The sequence below is a fragment of the Plectropomus leopardus genome, chromosome 5, assembly GCF_026936395.1.
Source record: "Plectropomus leopardus strain MGB_pleo_1.0 chromosome 5, ASM2693639v1, whole genome shotgun sequence".
NCBI lineage: Eukaryota > Metazoa > Chordata > Actinopteri > Perciformes > Serranidae > Plectropomus > Plectropomus leopardus.
The window spans coordinates 26,620,951-26,644,328 of NC_142180.1; the positions used below are offsets into that span (position 1 = coordinate 26,620,951).

At 38.9% G+C, this 23,378-nt stretch overlaps 1 protein-coding gene across 1 annotated transcript; it reads right to left on the minus strand.

Annotated features, from left to right (window-relative positions):
- Positions 1-1,310: 1,310 nt before the first annotated feature.
- On the minus strand, positions 1,311-17,515 carry rorca (RAR-related orphan receptor C a). Its single transcript, XM_042483868.2, has 10 exons — positions 17,143-17,515; positions 10,375-10,460; positions 10,095-10,236; positions 9,517-9,957; positions 9,280-9,401; positions 7,984-8,116; positions 6,703-6,810; positions 6,468-6,578; positions 5,160-5,272; positions 1,311-5,044 (listed from the first exon to the last, which is right to left on the minus strand). The coding sequence occupies exons 1-10, from the start codon at positions 17,147-17,149 to the stop codon at positions 4,883-4,885; spliced, it is 1,425 nt and encodes a 474-aa protein (XP_042339802.2). The 5' UTR covers positions 17,150-17,515; the 3' UTR covers positions 1,311-4,882.
- Positions 17,516-23,378: the final 5,863 nt, after the last annotated feature.

Below are 23,378 nucleotides of genomic sequence, written 5' to 3' on the forward strand. Positions count from 1 at the left end.
CTTAACCCAAGAATAGCTGTGTAGCAATTTTGAGCAAACACATGCGTTAAAAAAAAATGCATTATATAAGCACAAACCTGAAACAATGGGTCTCGTGCAGCAACATTTTCTTAAATGTTCTCTTAGTTTTCAGTTAATAGAAAAAAAGATTAGTCCAGATGCATCATGTGTTTTTTTCATGTTTTTAAAATGATCTTTTTTTAGACCTGCTAACATACAATGTGAACAGAAACAAATTGTGAACAGGACAATACACATACTACTGAAGCATTTAAAGAATAAATCTAAAAACAGCACCAAACAGAAAAGGACAATAAAAGCAAAACATATGTAATGTAACAGTACTACTTGCTAATTTCTGGGCTTTGTCTCGTAAAGTTGCTCATTTGCTTCTCCCCATGTTTTTAAAACAGAAAATAAACAAATTTGGTTTTAGGGGTTAACTATTAAAAGTGAAAGTACCCGATGCAGAAAAATTTAAATTAATATGGTCTGAAAACTAAATTTTGACACAGATAACTTCCTCGCCACAATACCACAAAATTAGGAGATACAATAGGAGCACTCAAAGTCTCTTATCATGTCAGTTTTTATTGTATTTTGTGGTTCATACCCTCTAACTAAAATGTTAGTGTGCTAGTGTGCCTGGATCTTCTGGGGCCCGAGGGCAGTTCATCACCTTATCTGAAAACCTCAAACTGTTACATTTTTTTCCTGCTATCTTAACAGTATCTAACCATCAAGATAGTTTTGGATTTTGCAGTGCTCAAAACATTTGAAAAATTCATCATCAAATTTTTCTTTTTACAAGCAATGTTCTGGTTACTCTGGATTGTCCACAGGCCTGTAAATAGGTTTCTTTGGCTTTGTACTAAATTCTCAGTGAAAACTGCTGCCAGTAATTGTACCTACTCAAGTATGTGGTTGGGTCTCTACATGCTCCCACTACAGGGTATCCATAACTCTTATTTTCTGTTTTTTGAATGACAAAAAGTGTATCATCTCATTACTGCAGAGCTGTCAGAAAATAAAATTTTTACATTTTTTTAATTCACTTGTTTCCTTAGCTATGTAATTTCCACTTAAATGTTAAAAATATTTTCTCAAACACATTGTCTGATCAAATAAGACATGCCTCAAATGTATAGTTTAACTAAACCAATAAAATCTGTTGCTTATGAAACCGTGACTTAAGTATTATTTTATGTGGGTATGGGATATAACATATTTATTTATGAAACATAAAACAGGTCATCTGTGCAGATCATTGTGTATGCAGATTTATAAAGATAAAGTAAAACCATAACACGTTTTTCATTTAATTGTAAAAAGACTTTTATTACATTCTTAAATCCACATATTTTATCACCATTGTGCAATAACACTTTACTGTGTTAAAACCTCTTGGGCTTTATATCCATAACATATCATAAATTATTTTTTTATTAAAATCTATATTGATTTAATAATAATAATAATAATCTTAAAATAGAGTGAACATATCATAAACAGAAAGGATCATGACAAAAAGAGAAACTTTTAGGGAGACATCTTTAAAAACGCTCTTTAAAAAAATAGAATTACATCTCTCCAAGACAAAAAGGACACTAAACTGATGAGAAAAAAAAAACAAAAAACAGTACACAAAGGGATAAAAATTAAGAAACAAAAGATCACAACAAAACCAACACAGGATTCAGAGATTATAATCCATCTTTTAGATTTATTTTTCTATATTTAATTTTTTTAATATCCTATTTCATCTATGACTCAAACTCAAAGAAAAACAAATCTTGCAATAATGATATTAGACAGGGGTAAAATCTTTGATACTTCTGAAATCAAACATTCACAAGAACATGTACTGTACACAGTGATCAAGGTTTTAAGGTCTTCTATGTTGGTGCAAGGTGTCTTGCTAGCTAGACTGACTGCAGACACTGTAGGACAGAGAGCCCAGCTATCTCCCTGAGTAATGCTAAACGGAAATGTAAGTGCAGATCTTTAGTGCTGCCACCTGGACAGCTTTTAGGCCTTTATACTGAGACTTTTCAAATCAGCTCGTCTTAACATTCTCCTCACACAAAGTATTGCACTTTGTCACAATCTATAAGTGTCATCTGGCTGTGTCAGCTGAGAGCTGACCTGTGTAGTGGTTGACTGTGCATTTGGTTCATTAGAATCTAGATAACGTTATTTGTCGTGCTGCGAGGTTAAAGGTCCAGTGTGTAAGATTCAGGGGATTTAGTGGCATCTAGTAGTGAGGACTGCATATCGTAATCAGTTGAAACTTCTCCCAGTTAGAATTCCTTCAGTGTTCATTGTTTAGGACGATGGCCCATGTGAAAAACCCAGAAAATGTGAATGGCCCTATTTAGAGCTGGTGTTTGGTTTGTCTGCTCTGGGCTACTGTAGAAACATGGCATTGCAACATATATGATATATAAATGGTTAATTCTAAGGTTACGAAAACACAATTGTAATTTTCGGATGATTATGAACTACAGACAACACTTATTATATTCCTTTTCTGCCAAAATATCCCCTAAATCCCACACACTGGACTTCTGACTGAGCTGGAGTGCTTCTGAAAATAATAAGTGTAATACACGACAACAAAGGCCCAACATACTGAGAACAATGGGAAAGACACTATTGCACAATCCCACCATGCCACTGTCATACGTACCCAGAAGAGGGTAGTACCCCTTCACACTATGCGCGATAATATATGGCGAATGGCACTGGCCCAGCAGTGCAAAGCGAACCTGGCTGACAGGTTAGAGCCAGACATCGAAAAAAATGTCATATGATTGTCTTTAAATGCTTTAAGTTAAAAACAGCATCGATTACAACTATTCTTCTCTAGTAGCTTCTTTAGGACGCTGGTAGAAATCCAATATGTCCCCCAACTTTGAGGAAAAAAGGTTTCATCTGGACACACCCTGTGTCTCCAGAGACTTTCCTTCAGATAGATCTGTATCTAAGTAGGGCTTCCTGGACCTGGAGGCATGAAATGCTCTCAAATGACAGAAAAACAGTCAGAGATCCTCTGCATAAGTAGATCCAGCAGTTCACTTTGTTTTTTGTCTTCTGTCCAGTTTTAAGAGCATAATAATGTTTTGTAAGATTGTTTTTAGTCATCAAATTTTGCCATTAATGTTATATATATTTCTGAAGCTCTAGTATGAATGCTAAAATACTAACTCAGGGGGGTAGCTGATGGCTCTGTCAACCCTTTGCTGTGCCATGTAGTGTTTGAAGAGGGTGAGGTAGTAAGGGAGTGGGGGAAAGGGAACAGAGGATCTAATTCTCTGATCAGAACACGTTGGCTTCCTGCGATAGCGCAGTCTGCCTCGATAAGCAGTGAGAGTCGGCGAAGACAGAGAATCGCCTCTAACTGATGTCAAAGCTTAAATAACACCATCACCCACATGTCCACTGTCCGTTCTTTGCCCTTTATCCATACGTGGAAACATGCTTAACTGTCACATTTCCTTCTTTGCTTCCAAAGTTTTTCCAAAACCGCTGGTTGAGGCGGTGCTGGAGGGGCGATGGCACTCTTCTGCAGAGGGGGGCTGAGGTGTGACAGTTCCAGATGCACCTCCATGAGAGCACCAAGCCCCACAATTGTCAGCTGCCCAGCACCTTGTTCACACAGCTTCTCTATCGTTGGAAGGTGTATCTAGCATTTCTGACTGGTTTTTACATACATTTCACAGATGGCAGTCTGAGTGCGAACCCGTAAAATCTTGCGTCAAGAGTTCATTTTGGATTCTAACAAGGACTCATAAGTGCTAATTAGATTTACTTTTTCAGAAACAACAACCTTTCCATCCCAGAACCCCAAAGTTTGGGCAGGCAGTATCTGTTTGAGAGACCTGAGCACAAGCACAACCCCCTCCTTCTCACTCAGGATGTATTTGTGACTCTTATCTGACACGGTTATATAGGTGTTATTATATATAATATATATATATAAAAGGAGCATCTGAAAATACTTTCAAAACACCTCTGCGATTCTCTCACTCTCTAAGTGGCATTTTCAAAGGGAAAAGGTATAAGGGCTGAGGTCACTGATTGCATTAAAAAAAAAGAGAGAGCTCACTTACATCAGTGTCTGTGGGTGTGCTAGTAAAAATACCTAGAAAGATCTAAGTGCTATATTTTTTGTGCTCTGTGTGCAAGAGTCTGTAGGTGCACGCTGGGCAGACTGAGTGCTTGCCCTCGATTCACACAGTTTTTTTTAAAAAAAACCCTGTCTGTTTGTGACTTTGATCATGGTCCCTTTAAACAGTTTGTTCATACGTTACAAAACTGAAAAAATATGGGTGCTACCAAAAATATTGAATCAAACTATAAACTGTGGCTGGACTGAGAAGTGAAACAGGCATCATAACTGCAAAACCTCCACAAAGAGAGTGAGGATTTTAAGTATGTACATTCTACATCGAGCCTAGGGCTGTGCTGAACGGTAAAGGGAAAAAGGGGGTACATTCAAAAATAGCTTACAGGAACTGTGAGAACGGTGAAAGTCAAATTCAGCTTTATGAGACGTTTAAGGTCTTCTCATAGAAAAATAGAGAATACAAATGACGTCAGCTACTCTTTTATAAGTCCCTAAAAAAAGAGGTAACATGCACTGAGTACCCAGCAGCAGCTGCTGTAGTGTTAGCCGAATGGACTTGCTGGCAGGGCAGTGTGAGCTACTCCGCACGACTGGGAGCTCATAGGTGAGAGGAGTGTGTCCTAAAGTGTAGCGTGCAGGATTGTCATTGAACTGCTGGTTGGTTTTGCCTCAGCTGGTTGCCATATTTTTATCTCCCTCCCCTCCCTACACCTCAATGTCTCTATTTGAATCCTGCTATTTAGCTACACGGTGCTAGCCCTCTGTGGAGTCTGGGAAGGTGATTTCACTGCCAAAAACCTCCCTATACAAAGGGGGAAAGGTATACGCTGTCTCAGGGTGGACCAGGCGGAAAAACTCCAGTTTGTCGATGTGAAGGTTGCAAATGGACTTCATGATGGGAAGCTTAGACACCATCTAGAAGGGAAATAAAGAAAAAGGGAAAAAAGAAAAATACAAATTAAAACATTTTATTAAAACAGGCTGGGTTTTTTTTCAACAAACTGGCACAGTAATGCAGCTGGTTTTGTACCTTAGCTAGCTTCTCATCTGATGCTCCCTCTTTTTGTAGGCAGCGCTGCAGAGCCACGTAGACTTTCTCCTGCAACTTCTGAATCTTCTGAACATCTGTCAGCCAGGGTCGGTCTGAGGGAAATAAGATTGACAAGATGATTTTATGAGTGTTGTCCTGTTGCCTGTTTTGAAACTGCACCTGGTGAGGGTTATGATGCAAAAGTCTAGGAGATGAATACAAAGTGCTTTGTGTTGTACGGATTAACTTGAACTGCTTACTTTATGTGACTGCTGATCATTGTTCAAAGCACATCCTAACATTTTAGATTGATTTCCTCCAAAGCAGCTGTTGGCTTCACAACAAATGAAAATTGGTTTGCAGAGACATGGAATTTGTCTATGAGTGATCCATCAGAATAACTTTTTTAAATGTCAGTTATAATAATATTGCATGGTAATGCTGTTGTCAGTGGGGACCCTTATGACTCTTCAATATTTAACAGCAGGCGGCTGTTGTAGCGACAAGCTTATTGTTTGAACTCATTCATTTTCTACTGTAATGAACTGAAGTCAATGGCTGCAAAGTAGGAATGTAAGAAACTGAATGTTATCATTTGGAAAATGACCAACAGTAAAGTCAATTATAAGAACTTTGCAGCTTTTGCATGCAAAAGCATGGACACTACCAGTTAGAGAGTTTCACATTGATACTAAGTCAATATGCAGTTTGTGCCAGTAGTAATGTAGGTGTATCATTTTTTTCCCCTTTATTTTTAGGATCTCTGAATATGATGCACAGACTGAGTTGGTTGAAGTGTATATATGTATGATTTGAAGACTTTATTTTGCTTATCTTTTTTTTTAATGTGTATATATAGATGGATAATGCAGTCATTGTCTTTTTAACAAAATCCTAAAAAAGCTAAAGGAGTAAAATTCCATTTGTCACAAAGGTCTTTAATTTATAATGAATTGCATGCATAATAATCCTGTCATTTCTTAAACTTGTGTAACTAATAGTGGCAAAATTCTGTAAATAAACAAATTTGAAAGTGGAGTAAAGACGTTTCATAAAATTAAAGACGCCACCCTCTGTTATGATGTAACTCTGTGATAAAGGAAATTAACACTACTTTTGTTGTCCATTGGCATCAAATGCACTGATTCAGATGCTGTGTGTCAAACTTGTGCAGCATTTGGTAAACATTTCTGTTTACTGTCTTCAAATGACTGTACAGGCCACAAGCTCAGTGGCCTCTCTAGATTTATCTCACTCCTTAGTATGAGTGTAAATAATACAGTGAGCATAAATCCATTATAATGTCACCTGGTGAGAGCAGCACAGCAGCACTGAAGAGAGCCATCTCCTCCTCTGACATCTGTATACGGCTCAGGCTTTTAGCCAAGTCGAACACTGCATTCACAAGGTCGTCACAGCCTAGACGGCAGGATTAGAAAAGTAAAGTTATCATAAAGGCAGAAACGAATAGCTGTGATGATTTTGACAGATGAAACATACAAATTTGATTGAAGAGAGAGAGTGAGGGAGAATGCTGACTAACCAAGAGCTTTGAAAAGATGAGCAGTTGCAAACTTTCCATCAAAGAGCATTGTATTATTGATGGGGTTGTAGGCCCGACACATACGGATCAGAAGAACATCCATGCAGCCTGTGTACACACACACACACATACAAAGAAAAGACATGGAAGAATTATTAGTTACTTATAAAAACTTCTATAGAGTTCAGAATCAGAATCAGTTTACAAGGAATTTTCTTTAGTGTATCAGTGGATAACATGGTAAAGGAAAATTCAATTAAAAATAAAAGCAAGTATTGGAATAAAATCAAGAAACAAATATAAAACAGGTAAAAGACAATAAAAATATATCAAAAAATACTAGAAGATATGTACAATATATTCTAGTAAAAGTGAGGGGCACACCAACACACTAAGGCAGTTATCTGTGGCGCCATCTTGACCTCAAGTCGCTGTGCGAGTTGTAAAAGAGGAAAACGAGCATGCATATTTAAAAATCCTTTTGATTTATCTGATTAGACTGTGTTTACTAGCCACGCACAAAAACTAAATGGCTGCAATCCCTTATCTTTAATACTAAAATTCTCTTAGAATAAAATGAAAAAGTTTTATAATTTGTGCTGCTACAAAAATTATGAAGAAGACCTTGAATTTCTTTAAGAAATGTTTGTAAAATCTTCTAAAACTTCTTGTTAACCTGCATTTACCCACAAACTCCTACATATAACTTGGCTTACTCCACCCTTTCGGTGATACTTTGGCAAATATGTAGGTGTGAACACATTTCACACTTTTTAAACACGATCAATTTGTCTAAACAAACACCTTGCGAGTGCTTCATCCTCGTGAAATGAGAATAGTTTGGCTTCCACTCAAAGCTATTAGTCTATTGTTTTGAATAATTTACTGTTGTCATTGTCACCAAAAACCAAACATCAATTTAAAATTACCAACACCTGATGAAACAGCTCACACAAAGGCCTCAATGAATTATGAGCACATGAATGACCTGAGAACGCAGCGTGATTAAAACAAAAGGCCAGCTGTTCTTCAGAAGCACCTTTTGAGGTCACTCTGCTTGCATGTGATATTTGAACTCTGTGAAGTCATCTCCCACTTGAGGGTAATGCACTGTTCTTATAACGACTGTCTTTGACGCAGCTAAAAGTAATAAAAATTCACACTGCAGGCTACCTGTCTTTCTGAGGGAACATATCTTGTAAAATCAGCTCCTGACTGTTATGAAACACAAAGTGAAGAACTTTAGCCTGCATGATGTGTATGCTGGTGTCATGCACTGACCTGCTTTGAGGAGGATAATCTGATCGTTCTGACAGAGATCCATGAAGCCAGAAATGCGCTTGGCAAACTCTACCACATACTGGATTGCATTGGTGATGTGAATGGCACATTGTTGCCACATCACCTCAGCTGACTAAAAGAGAAAGTGGAGACAGAGAGGCTTTTATGACAACTGAAATACATGACAGACATCCCACAAGTTGTATTTCACTATTCTGCGCTGACTCTGTGCTTATCTGGACTCTAACTGAGTGACTTCCCCCAAAGACGTCCTGACCTAAAGCATGTCTGATTATATTTGCTGCATCTCCCTTAAAGCTATGTCCCACAACCTTGACTGCTGAGACAAAAAGCCCAGCGGGAGGTGTATGATAAAAATGTTTGGGCTCGCAAACCTTAATGTAAGAATCAACTATGGTGATAAGAAGGTAACACTTTAATTTGTTTTATATAACTTTCTTTTAAAAGTTTTTACAGTGGATTTTTGTGCAAGGTTAAAAACTGCAGACACTCCTCTGTGAACTCAGAGCATGATGCGCCAAACTATAGTGATGTTATATCATGTTTAACTTTAGACTTAAACTATACAGAACAGTTCACAATATAGCTAATTTGAGAACCAATCATTCAAGCTGTTCTTATGCACTATTTGTATGTTTGTTGAAAAGTATTGCACCAGAATGTCTAAAATGTAATCATGATCCAGTAATTTGTATATAACCCACAGAAACAGGAAAGCTGTGGTTATGTGACCAAAGCGCTTATGGAGGTAAAAAATTAAGTAGTATAAAAAGTGAACGTTATGTAAGGACTTAGTCTGGGGAGCCAGATTGGTCAAAAAGAGCACAGGACTTTCCCCTATGAGACCAGTACTGTTGTTCCATGCAAAACCAAAGGAACTGTGAGTTATTTTTGGGTATGTCATCACCGTGACTGTTACTAAGCCTAACCTATGTACTTTACTTGCCTTAACCTAACTTATGGAACTTCACACGTATATCAAAGTACGTACCATGATGACGACCAACCATGTTTTTTTGTCCAAATCTAACATACTTAACTTTACCTGCCTAAACCCAACTGATGTAACTTTACTTTCCTTAACCTCACCTACTTAACTTACCAAAACCTGACCTACATAATTTTACCTTTACTTAGTAATGTGACCATGCCATCTGTGGGACGTTAATTCCTTAGATATCATACTAACCGCTGTATATACATTTTCTAAGATATCATACAAACTGTTGAATGAGGAAACATTGCATATATATATATAAATATATATATATATACCTTGGTCTGGTATGAGCGTGTCTCTTCCGGACTATACAAGGTCCAAGCCATTCTCTTCAGCTCCTCTGTGCTGTACTGGCTCGTCTCAATGTGGGACTTCAGCACACTCTGAGTTATGCGCTCTAAACAGAGGAAAGGTTTTTGCAATGAGTTTCATGTTGTTTTTGAGACAGCTTGAACAAACACACAACCACGTGTTTGATGCCGTAGCTTAAGCACTGCAGGATTTGTACTGACCTATCTCAAGCAGGGAGCAGCCCTCAGGCAGCGGGTTGAGGATAGCATGTGAGAAGAGTCCAGAGTCATGCAACAGCTGGTACTCATGCTTGATGCCGTGGTTGCCGTCTGCAAAGTCCAAGTTGGTCTGTTCTGGTGAGCTCTGAGAGGACGAGCTGCTGCCTCCACTGCCGCCCAGCATGTCCAGGTTACAGTACTCCCCACCTCCATCCTCTGGGGTCAGTGGCAAGTCAAAAAGCAGACCTTCTGGCAGCGTGGTGATGTCGTCCAAATCGCTGAGCGCGGCGCTGGAGCCTCTCCTGTAGGTGCGGCTGTGGTCGGCCAAGTCGCCATTCTCCTCGTTAACACTGAGCCCTGCACATTCCTGGGACTGTTGGTGCTTCTGGACCTCTGCGTACAGGCTGTCGCGCTGTTTTTTGGACATTCTGCCAAACTTGACGGCTGCAGCAGGAAGATATAGCGATAAAAATTAAACATTCAGGAAGGTATGGTCTAGGTCAAACAAGGATAACATGACTCATTCAATGTATGAGGTGGAAATTGAGTCAATTAAATATAGATTGAGTGGCTGAACTCACCATCACGGCTCATGCCCAGAGCAAGACACTTCTGCAACCTGCAGTGCTGACAACGGTTACGGTTGGTCCGGTCAATTAGACAATTCCTCTGTCGTGAGCACGAGTACATAGCATTGTTCTGCTGGCTGCGGCGGAAGAAACCCTACAGGCAAAAAGACAAACGCAATGTGAGTATCAAAGCCAAAATGCTTTGATTATTCTTACCAGAACTGTTCTAACAAATCTTTGAAGCTACTTTTACCACTGTAAGTACTGATGAGAAGAATGGCTGATTGCTCACCTTGCAGCCCTCACAGGTGATGACACCATAGTGAATCCCTGATGATTTGTCCCCACAGATTTTACACGGAATAACCTCTATTTGAGCTGGAGAGACAAAGATGAATGAGAAAAAAAGTCAGTAAAATAGTAAAAAAAAACAAAAAAAAAAAACTTAAATCCAAGCTACACACCTCAAAATGTAGAACAGTTACATTTTACAGTTAGTTACCTGGAAACAAATGGACATGGACTAAATACTAATTGCTATCATTACACTGTGTATGTCTTTCATATGACACAATGACCTAGATCTTAGTCACTAATTAGTCAATCCACAGAAAATCAGTCAACAACAATTTAGATCAATTAATCGTTCAAATAATTTTTCAAGCAAAGTTGCCTCCTTTTCATTTGTTCCTTATCACTGAATATTTCTGAATTTTTTACTATTAGCTGACATTTTGTAGACAAGACAACTCATCCATTAATCGAGAAAATAACTGGCAGATTGATCACTAAATAAGAATAATTGCCGCAGCCCTTCAGTGATACACAGCCTGTAAGGGCTGTATGATATGAGGAAAATATATGATACATGATAGCATTGTTGAATGCCATGTTAAAAATACTACTTGTGATAAATTAACAGATATTAAACTTAGTTCTGCCTTTCTGCTGCTTTAGTATACTGCTAAAGTACGAGTTGCTTGTTGCTGGAAAAAAAGAAGAATAAAAATAAAAATAAAGACAATTTTCCAACATCCTTTAAACATTCTGAATCTTTTGAAATTGAACATTGAACTAAACACAAAATGCACAAATGACAAAAGAATGATAGTTACATTTTAAAGTGTGTTTTTTTAGGGGTATTCTCAAAAAACACTTTGCAATGTGTTTATAATGCAAGTTTCGATTACAGTGAAGATAGAATATGAGATATTGTGCAGCCCTAACAGCATGTGAGGAGATTTTATCTATTTTAGTTGTTGCACACTTGGCAACTACATAAACATACTTAGAAGACCCAAACCACAGGTATGGAACAAGTAAACATATCTTTCGTTACCATGCAGGAGCACTGCGATACGAAGAAGTTTCATTTTCTTTTTAAGGCGTTTCATGCTTACTGTCAATACAACACAGCATAAAGTGAGCAGCCCATGATAACTCAATATTTACTCAAAGACAATCCTGTTTTTTTGTTTTTTATTTTAACTCAAACTGAACTCAAACAAGACAACCACCACATTGCACATGCGACTTTTTGTGGTGCAAATCGAATCACTTGACTTTCTACGTTATTTATGGACATTCAAATATTGTTTGTGCACTGCTAGGTTTGCAATGACGTTAAGTAGATCACACAGTGGATCCTGTGATTGACTACGTACACTGTATATATTATACACCTTGACTTCGTTGTGGAAGCCTGAGCCTTCTTACTCAGGAACAGTCTGTTCTTTTCATTATGTTGTTTATCTAAGTAGCTGGGCCTCCTCAAGCCCAGAATAGCAGGTCAATTGCATTAGCTGAGGCCCGGGGTTATAAAGTTTCACAGCTCTCTCTCGCTCTCTCTCGCTCTCTTCCTCTCTATGTCGCTCCTCCTCCGGTATGAGCAAAATGTTAGCAGGTTGACAAAGGCATACTGCTCTGCTGAACCCTTCAAGGCCTACAATTGTAACCCACAAACGGACTGCAACTGACTGTTACTGTGTAGACTGCGTGCAAGATTTGATTTGGCTCGGGCAGCAGGGTGTGCCAAAAATCTCTAAACCACTTTTGTTGGGTCACAGAGGGTATTAGGTAACCTGTAAGTCGCAGCAACAGCTTTAACTGGCCATCACAGCTCTTCAGAAAATTGCAGTTTTTTGAAAGGGTCTTTGATAAACTACTCACTACCAATCACATGAGTCACTCTGCGTGGGGAAGGATGTGCGTCACGCAAAGAGGCAAAGCAAAAGAGGTTAGTGACTGACATTACTTTGAAAATCTTAACTTAAGTAAAAAGTCATTCAATATTTTCTTCCCACAAAGACTTTCTGTGCAGTGCAAGTGACTGTTTCTGTTTGGTAGCACTTCTACTGGCCAACGCAACTGAAGGATATAAATAAATAAAGGGTAATGGAAAAAAATCCCTTTCTATTGCTTCCTTTATCGCTCCCCCTCCAGAGCCTCACCCCCGCCCTTCAGCCTGTTATATAACTGCCGTCTGGCCGCATTCCACGAACACACTCATTCAAAGGTGGTTGTCTTAGCAACCGTGCGGAGATCCTCCCTCACCCTCCTGCGCTATCATTGGCTGCTGAGTGAGCGGCTTTGTCTGTGAGTCGCTGCCTCACCTGCCAGTCAGCTGAGCTGCACCGTCAGGCCCAGAGAGCAGGAGCTGCTCCACTGACACAGTTTCTCATTCAGCAAAAGGGGGAGGCACCTGCGGTGGCAGCCTCACAAGGACCACAGTCTGGTTTCTTACAGGTTTTAAGGTGGAACCAAATCCTACTCAGTCTTTAAATTAATGAGCAGGCGAAGTCCTGCTTTTAGTTTGGAAGCAAAACAATGTAAGTTTGATTACAGAAAGATGGATTACCAGTTGAAACCGGCACAGACAAACTACCCCCTTTTAAAACGTGTGCAACATCTGGAAATAACTCCTAAAACATCTATACAGTGAGCTGCAGCAGGGGCGACACACACAGCTAATAGTAGCTCTCTGCTTGTTGCAGCATGTCAAGTATTTGAGTGAAATTTCAGCTGTGTTTGAGCTACACCATAAATCTATTTTTACTCTGGCGCAGTTGGCTGCCCAGAGATTCCTTCTGCTGTTCTGGTCTATTGGCAAATAAATGTTGCATAAATCACAACTCAGCACAGAAATGTGCACTGTTTGGTGTAAATAACAGCATCTAGAGCAGTTTTTAGGGTGATCTCTGACGGATAAAACAATCAACTGTGTAATATTTCGCTATCTTGTATGGCAGCACAGGCCTGAACAACAGATTCTTTATTCTCATCAGAGTTTATTAAAGGCATTTCCGTGAATCTTGGTTTTAAGACAGTGTGCTACACAAACAAGATAAACACTCAGTGTATTAAAATGCTTTTGGCATTTCATACAAGCAAAACAATAATCTCTGTTTTAGAAAAAAAAATAATGAAAGCTGAATTTTTTGAAATTACATTGTTAAGTTTTTACGGTTAAATGGAGCTTAAACCTTAGCATCTTTTTTCACAGTGGAGGTAACACTGAGAACTCAATCTCTACATCTGGTGATTCAAAAGTCAACTTTTGTGTCAGTGTGTCAGTGTCTCTTTGGTCAGTTTTACAGCATCTGTGCTGTAAAACCTCTGGGGGACTTTGCTCTCTCATCCCACCTAATCAAACACAGTCCAAGGTCCTATTTACCTTGCACTCTGCATTTACCTGAGATACTGTATACTTAACCTACATTCTAAGGGGCTGAGGGGCCTCTATAGGAACAACAGCATATATGATGTATTGTGGAACACGATGTGCCAAGAGAGAGAGGGCTTGCACAGTCAAAGTGGGCAGTTTTTTTCCGAAAGAAAAAATTCCAGTAAAGTCCTCTGCCTGTCTTCTCTCTTTCTACATACAGTGTCTCCTAAGTCAGTTCCTCCACTACCACGTGTTTTATATAGCCTACAGCCACTGTATGTGAACAGTAATGACTGCTTTTTCTTTTCTCCTTCTCCTGCTGACCTACCTAGAAACGCAGATGGTATAATATTGCCTGACACTAACCCCAGACTCTTTAAAAATGCACCGCAGGTTAAGGTAATTACTCAGCAGATGCGACAGAAGTGGAATGAGAGGTACTGGTGTACACCCGAGTCCATCGCACAGGCCTGCATCATGCATCGCTTTTAACTGGAGCTTTTGCGGTTGAGTTTTTAGAGCAGAAGAGTAACACTGAATAGCGACATACTAATCTAAAAAGCAGCAAAAGGTGGAACATTTGAGATTTTTTCTCTTTCCTTGTGTCTGTAACTTTTCTGTTAATCCTTCTGTGATGAAGTCAGCATAATGTCAGGGGCATAATTACTTTCCTGACAGTTTTGAGGACAAGAATATGAAATGTATTCACATCTGGACACATCCTAAAAAGGAGTTCAGCAGTGCAGCTGTCAGCCCAACCAGTTGCAGATGCTAAAAAAGTTTTTATCCCCGACTTTAAGCTATTTTCACATTTTATACTTTACTTTCTTCTTGTTTTATGCTATGGATTACCCCAAAATAAACAATAAAAACATGTATACTGGTCAACTTGCACCTATGCTATTCTACATACTAACATATTTACCCCAGTTACTTATAGTACACAATCACATGCTAACCAACAATGCTCTGCCTGTCAAGAAACCCGGCTTCACACTCTGTGCCTCTGTCATCCCTCACATCTGATCAGAGGAGATAAAGTGCATTCACTTGATCGTGCTGTTTATGCAGCGCCGAGCCCAAAACCCAAGTGGGCCTCTGCAACACAAGCAAAACCAGACTGAGGAATTCAGTTCACAGCATGTAATTTTTGCATGCTGCTCCAAACCACAGAAACAAATTTAGGACTATACTGCAGCAATCGCAGTCGCCTTGAATTAAAGTCTCTTTACGTCTGTTAACATATCATCTTATCCTTGTGCATACTTGGAAGAAAAATACGGCCTATCAAAATGACTTAAGATACTGCAATATATATATATATATATATATTTTTTTTTAAATGTTATCATTGTGTACATTATGGTGCTGCAGAATTAACTGTGTCCATAAAATTCAATATATATAAAAAATTATAAATTTATATAAACAGAATTATCTCACATTTTGCTTCTGTACTAACATGCAGGGTAAAGAGTAAAAGCTTCAGATAAGGGGAAAGGAATCTTAGCATGCAGTTGTCAGAGAGAAAGGGCACCTTGACACATACTGTAGCTCAATGTGAACTTCCCCAAGGCTGCAACAGATAGCGTCTTTGAGGCTGAGCTCAGCACAGCAGCGGACCTGGAGAGCACAGAGCGCCCTTTCCTCTTTACTGCCTCCCTACCTTTGATCCTGGGCTCGCTGAGCTCCAACACTGTCATATAAGACCTCAGCTCTGCACATTAGTCCACTGGGACATAAAGAGTGCTTAGGTTTATTAGATCTTGTTGTATCATAAACCTACCAAACCTGTTTGTGCACCATTTACAAGAATAACTGAGGCAAACAAGTACAACAGCATTGTTTGCAATCATCAGGTGACTCAGGAATACTGCATCTGTTTATTTCTTGCAAAATTCATGCTTATGTGACATTGCGGATTATGTGGCATTTTCACAAAATCAGATTGCCAAACTGTGCTTGACTGGACTGACAAATACTCAGGTTGATGTAAGTAACCTTAGCTGACAAAGGAAACTAAGCTTAACTGAATCCTGCTGTGCTTGATGGTTACATGTGGGCTTGCTGTGCTCATATCCTGCTTGTCGCAGCGGTGCATGGCTTTGTGATCACAACTCCACAGAACAACTGTAACCTGTTGGAGCTTATTATAAGTGAAAACAAATAAAAAATATATTTAGAGATATTTGTTTTTAGATTTAATACATAAATTCAGTGATATTGGCCTATTTTATGTTTGTGTTTGTTGTTTTAAATGTGCATTGAGTCATGTCAAAGGTGTTTTTGTTACTTTTTCAGAAGCAATAATGTTTATCTCATCTTATCTTACTATAAACCTTTGTCACATGGTATCAAAGTTACTTTATTGTAAGAAAAACAAACAGTAGCATGCATCTTGCATGTTTCATTAAAGTCCGGCTCTTGCTGTACAGCTTATATCATTTATCATTATCAACATTGTCTCATCAGTTATGACGACAGTACATGGCCCTCCACCCCCAGGCGCACGCACACGCACACACGCGCACACACACACACACACACACACACACACACTGTAATCCTCAATGACAGAACTAGGTCAATGGAGCACCTCCTCTCTCTCTCTCTATCTCGTACCTCCTCCTCACATTGGTCGCCATACTGCTGACGCTAAAAACAAAAACACTATGCCCGATAAACTAACTGTAACAATAAAACACAGTTCAACACATCATCGGTGCTTCCTGACGCATTAAAACATCACTAAAGATAAAAATAACTGAAGAATAATACAATTCTAAAAGTCATAGTTGGATCATATAAAAGCGTTAGAAAAAGTACATAGAAACACACTAAATGGGGAAAAAGGAGAGAAAACTAAGAAAAAGGGGACTACTTATTCACCGTAAACAACCTCTGCCAACAGATTTTCGCTCGGTTTGACAGCCTCTGAATCACTCCGCTCACTCCCTCCCTCCCCTCTCTCTTACATAACCAGTCACCGGTCAAATAAAGTAATAGCGCATAACTGCTCTTGTCAAAGGCGAAACTGGATAAATGCACAAAACCCTTATAGTTTATACAATAAACTACACGGTCTATTTTTTTTCACATTTGCAAACATAAATTTATCTGCTATAATTAAATCATCCCAAAATGTGCGTATTTAGCTTAAACATTGAGACAACAACTTTTAAGGTCCTTAAAGTGACAATTTTACATTCAGACTAGTGACAGGTTTTTATTTCCGACTGTGATGTAATCTGGTGTTTATTCCTGCGCGAGCCTGCAGCCTACGCACTTTGGACTCTGTCTCAAAGCTTCATCGCACTAAATCCAAAAATGATTTACAATCAACAAACTTATCCGGCTGTTAAAAATATACATTTTAACAAAGTTAAACAAACTCACCTCTCATGTCGGCGGTGATGTCTTGCCAACTCTTCAACTCATGCAACTCCAGGTGGAAATGAGGGCAAGAAACACAGAGAGCAACGCGCACTTATTCGCTCCAAACCGGAGCAGCTGAAAACTGTCACAACAGCAAATCCTCATATGGATATATTTTTTTTTACCTTTTATCTCACGCAGCCGAGTTTAAAATAAATTAAAGCAACGGTGTGTTTAAGTTATTTACTTTCTGTCCGCTCCGCGCAGTCTCTGTTGTCTTGTTGTGATAAAACACCTACACGGTAGTGAAGCTGCAACTAGCTCCTCGTCTCCTCGCGCAGCTCTGTCCTCCTGCTCTGCGGCTCGCTGTAACCTAGTTTCGGCGCGTGGACTACACATGATCCTCACCCCGCGGTCCGCCCGCCTCGTGCCCCGTGATCAGACGCGCGCGCGCCACCCTCCGCGCGCTTTAAGGAGGTTCTCGCGTGCGTGGGAAAGTGTGGCAGTGTGTCAGTTCAGACCGACAGTCAAACAGCGTGGGAACTACTTAATAACGAGCGCGCAGTTTTATTTCCGTGTAGATCATTTTCCTGTAATAAGCAGCAGTAATGTTTTATTTTTCTGTCACATTATTCCTAATTAAATGGAAGTATAATAGGCCTGCTTTTAAGATTATAGATAAATAAGTCTCAGTGAAAACCTCAATATATAGGCTTATACATTATTGGACTGGGTATTTTAAAACATAGCCTACTTAATGGGCCATATGGGTGCTTTTGCATGTTTTTAAACACTTGAAAACAACACCAGAAACCAGCTCACAGCCTAAACAAAGCTTTCTTTTATTTTCTGTTAGTCAGGTCACTATGTCATGATAATGCTAGTGAAAGTACATAAGTTACTTTGGCAAAAGCTGCTAATTAAGAAAGCTTCTGAGAACTGATTTAAGCACATGTACTTTATACTGTGCAATGACTTAATCCACAATGCACTTTAAACCTGTCAGTTATTTATTGATATTTATGGCATCTTTCATGTTATCATTGTTATTATTTTTATCATTTATGCTTAGAGTTATCTGTCACTTTCATTTCATCATTATCTGTGGTTTTACCTTGTTTTTATCTTGTCTTAATGTTTTAAGTTTAGCTTTGTTTTAGTGTTTTATTTTATTTGTGTGACACAAACCCTGACAAAAGCCAAATGTGATTTTGTCGTTTATTTACAATGACAAAGTGTCTTATGTCAAAAAAAGAGCAAGATCTAAACACCATGTGATGTAATGGCCTATATTTGATGATTTATGCCTGCCACAAAGCATATTTTAGATTTTTGTTGTTGTTGCTTATATAGACCTATACTTTATTTAATCAGAAAGTCTCATTATGATCAAGATCTCATTTCCAAGTGAGACATGACTACAGAATAAATAAAATAAATAAGATAATGGGATAAACATAAAACTGTAGTGATGAAATAGCAAGGATAGAAAACACAAAGTGTTTCCATAGCTTCCTATGAACGGAAAATACAAAGTATGAACTCGTTTGGTTGTTTGGGTAGGCCTGAAAGACATGGAAACAGCCATACAACAATACCACACTTATAGCCAGTGATTCTACAAATAAAACAAACAGGGATTCTACATAGGACATTGTATGCAGTGAATTTGCTGTAGTACTTAAATTTTTCTGGTGAATTAATTAGCTACATCTACAGTGTTATTACAGAGAAGCTATTATGTCCTCAGTTCTCCTTTAGTTGGCTGCAACAATGCACCCTGAATTATATCACCGGATTAACAAACACTAATCTTGGTAGAGGAATTAAATGTGACCACAGATTGTTTTGCTGTGTTTTGTTTCGTTTCCCTTTCCTGAAATGTTGCAATCCAGGGTACATTTGTGATTTTTTAAATCAGCGAGGAGGAAAGCTTTTAGTGTATTAAGATAAATTAAATGCAGTGCTTAATTAAATACAAGTGTTAGTAAGTAAGTGATAAAAATGTCTTCATGCAAAATGCTTCACATAGAAACAATAGTGTACACATGTATGTATGCATGGCCTGTATGTATGCATGTATGAATGCATGTACCGAATGTACTGTATGATGAATGTATGAGTGCATGCATGTACAGTATGTCTATCTTTGGTTTATTACAGTTCACTGAGTACATATTTTTTTCCAGTCCCTCACCTCTTGAAATGTGGGTGTGTATAAGATAAATAAAAGCAGAAACATCCTCTGACCACAAAACAATGCCAACCAACAAGACAAACAAGAGCCATTAGCGACAACACTGATGAAAAGAATTGATTTACGAGCGTGGGTAAGATGACGAGTGTATCATGTAACTCAGGCACAGTTATGAAATGAGGAGAAGAGAGAGATTATGGTAAGTAGGTTAGTGGAGCAACACAGAGCGTTCACACCCCTCCCTCTCCCGTCTTTCTGGTGTGCATGCGTGGTGAGTCTCCGCCTTGTTTTTCCATCTTTTTTTCCACAGTGGACGCTCTTGTCCCGAATCATATCAAGGCTCATACTTTTACAAACAGTCTCACAGCACCACCTATGCACACTTTGTGTCTCTCTATTGTTACTACATGCTTGCGTACAATCTTTTTTCCTATACTTTTCTATAGGTCCTGCCTTTCCCATTTATCGAATTACTTGAGTGAAAAAACATGCAAAGCAGTATTTGCTTCTTCCTGAATGCATATTTTCAAAATACAATGCTGGGAAAAGTGCAGTAAGTGTGTTTAGGTTTATTATATTCTCTGGTTGTAAACTTCCTTTTCCTCCCATTTAGGTGGTTTTGTCAGTCTGATGGTTTCCTTCCTGATCCTCATCTGCCATCTTTCTCGGGTTATATTATGTCCCTCTGTCGCCACGGTGCAGCCACACATCCATCCGGTGTTCGCCTGCAACGTCACTGACCCCCTGACCCTGAATCTTATGTAACCATGGCAATACCCAAATTAGAACATGGAGCATGGAAAGAAGGAGGCGCTTAGGGCTTCGAATACAGCCATGTAGTGCCCAACCAGCTTTCCAGATTAAGGCAGATGGAATGAACGCGCCTGCTGCTCCTGTGTGTTTGTGCACTCTATGTGCATGTGTGTGTGCACTGTGTGTGTGTGCACTCTGTGTGTTTGTTACACCAGAAACTCGAGAAGAAATCAAACACCTCTTAAACAGGTGGTGATGGTGGTGGTCACACTGTCAAAAGTGTTTTCTGCACGTTCAAAACTGCCGCGCGCAAATGCAATGACAATTTCATAGCTCAAGCTGGCCTCTGCCCCACGGCGCATAAAGCCCAGTATACTGAGAGGATTATTTTAGGATCCAGGCTCTGGCTTCCATAATCCTCTCTCCTCTCCTCTCCTTCATCCTGCTAAATCCCCTCCCTTCTCCCCTTTCAAATGCCCACTAATCTCTCTCCCTCCGTCCCTCCGTGTGGCTGTAATCTGGTTGTACCTATCTTTCACCTGCACCAGGTTCACATCAATAGGTCAGTGTGCCAAACTGCAGGGTGCATCGTCCTCCTCCTCCTGTCGTCTTTCATCGTCCGCCTCTCCTTCACAGCCTGAAGGATGACCTGACATGAAGGCCACGCGGACAATATTTCAAAACTTAAGTCACAAATATAACTTGTCATTATGACTGAGAGTTCATTCCTCACCTTGGAACCAGCAGTTGACACAATAATCTCACCACAAGGTCTAAAACTGTTTTGGAGCGCTTAATTGTATCACATGATCTTTCGAAGCAGAGGAAGTTGCCCAGTTGTCATTGTTCCCCCTGGAGCTGTTCTCCTGATAGACAGTAAAATTCTTCATGACAAGATGTAAATTAATGTTAAAGTCAACGTGCAACATTCTCACAATGACAACATACTGATGTTTACCATCTCAATTTATTCTGTTAGCATTAGCTTAACACAAAGTAAAGCTGAAGCAGTATTATTAGTGTAAGATTAGATCTATTTTGTGAAGTTTTATTTTATTTTATCTTATATTATTCTCTGATTTATTTAGATGAATATGTTAATTTCATTAATGCAAAATTCATATATTGTTTCAAGTTGCTCTTGCTTTCAGTCAAAATAGGGAACTATTTAATACGATGCACCCTCTGCGGCGTGATATATCAGAGATGCTTCGTGTGTATTGAGTGTGTTGAGTGAAGTTGAGTTGTTGTCCTACACTGACAGTTGTTAGGGTGATTTAACCTTTAAACTTAAGGCTGGAAGACGGCAGCCTTGCATTAGTTTCTGCAGGTATTCAGCACAGACTTTATAAAAATAATGGATGTTGCAAGTGTGATGTCACCCACTGATTTGTTGACTTGCGTTTTGAAGCCTCGAATTTGGCATTTTTGCCATCAACTTCTTGGATTTTTGGAGCCAGAATTGACCCCATTGATGTTTGCACAAAAAGCAGCTTCTGAGTCTTAAAAATGAAACCAAGCCTCTTGAGGCTGGCTACATAACAGATTCAATCGCCATAGAAACCCAACTTAAAAACAGAAATGTAAATATTTACAGTGCTTCCACATTACAAGTCACATTCACCCATTCACACACGCATTCATGCACTGCTGGCTGAGGCTACTGTACAACGTGCCACCTGCTACTCATTTTTTTATCCATTCATACACGTTCATACACTGACTGAACATCCATCAAGAGCAATTTGGGGGTTCATTATCTTGTCTAAGCATACTTTGACATGCTGACTGAAGGAGCCAGGGATCAAACCAACAACCTTTTGACGTAAACACCTAATTCTGTTTATGCAAAACCCGAATATGCTGGCTGGAATACTTGGCTTTATATAAAAGAAACTGGAATGGATACAGGAAATAGGAAAAACTCTATTTCTCTGTAATCATGTAAACACAATATCTGAATTATGCAGGTTATAACAGGTTATTCATGTCCATTTAATCACACTCAGTTTTTGGATTCTTCTTTCACTTTGGAGTTACATGGAGTAAGTAACTGATACACAAATTATCATTTTGTGGGTGAAGTGGTGCTCCTTTAAGTGGTTTTGTAGTTAATGCTCTCACTGAGGATAACCTTTAAACTGAAACGGCACTAATGCCGTTTCAATATTCTGCAGCCCACCAAAAACCTCATCAGTTATGGTGTTATGCTGTTGGCAAGGTGAACAAGATGTGATGTGGGTAGCATTAGCTAATGAGCTAAACAAACGTAGCTAGCTGCAGTGCCCTTTAGTTCACTTCTGACTCGGTATTTGTCCTCCGTCAGCTGCTGCTGATACTAGATATGGCTGAATTTATTACCCTCAGGTGCACATCAGCTTCACATCCTGTCGTCGGGAGTCACGCTGTTTATTCGATCTTGACGGACAATATCTAAACGATAGGCATCCAATTAAAGGTGACATTTAGCGTGGTGAATCTGTCCGTGCTGCTTCCGCACTCAGTGTTTGTCCTGTTGTCTGTCAATTGTGTTCTGCCTCCATCCAGATAATATCACATCTGACAGTCATGACAGAAGGAGGCGACCACAGGCATTTTCAGAGTTGTGACAGGGGTTTGATTAAAGGATAGAGGAATAAACATCAATTTAGACAGCCTAATAGATAATACTGGGACCCAGAGGAGATTATAGCAGAGATTATGTCTGTGAGATAAAAACTGAGTCTTAGAGAAATATTAAATATGAATGTATCTGGACTGAGGATACTGAGACTGACATATACATCTTCTCAGGCAAATATTACTGCTCCAGGCTCAAATAAAATGTATTCACTACAATACACAGGTGAAAATACTGCCAAATAAGTGTTTCAACCTTTAACTCTGAAACTGGCTTGATTTCTTTCGAAAATATGGGAAGAAGGCCGTGAGCAATGAAAGAAGAAATGACCAAAGAAATTACAAGAAATTGGAAAAATGTTGAAAATACCTTAAAATTTGTTTACAAACAGAAAATAAAGTTAAAAACAAACAAGAAATAAAACTCTGATAATTTTGTAAAATAGTTAAAATCTGTAATTACGATAATTATACATCTAGTTTTCCCCTAGCTTTTTTCTCAAGATATTTTTATTTATTTTATTTAATTAAAAAAAAAAAAATTCTAAATCTACTAATTTCTTGTAATTTGTGGATAATTTCTTTTCAAGTTGCTAATTGCCCTTTTCCCCATATTTTTGAAAAATATGCACCAATTTTTGCAGGGTTAAAAAGTTTAAATAATTGTGAAATGTGTCTAAAAACAGAG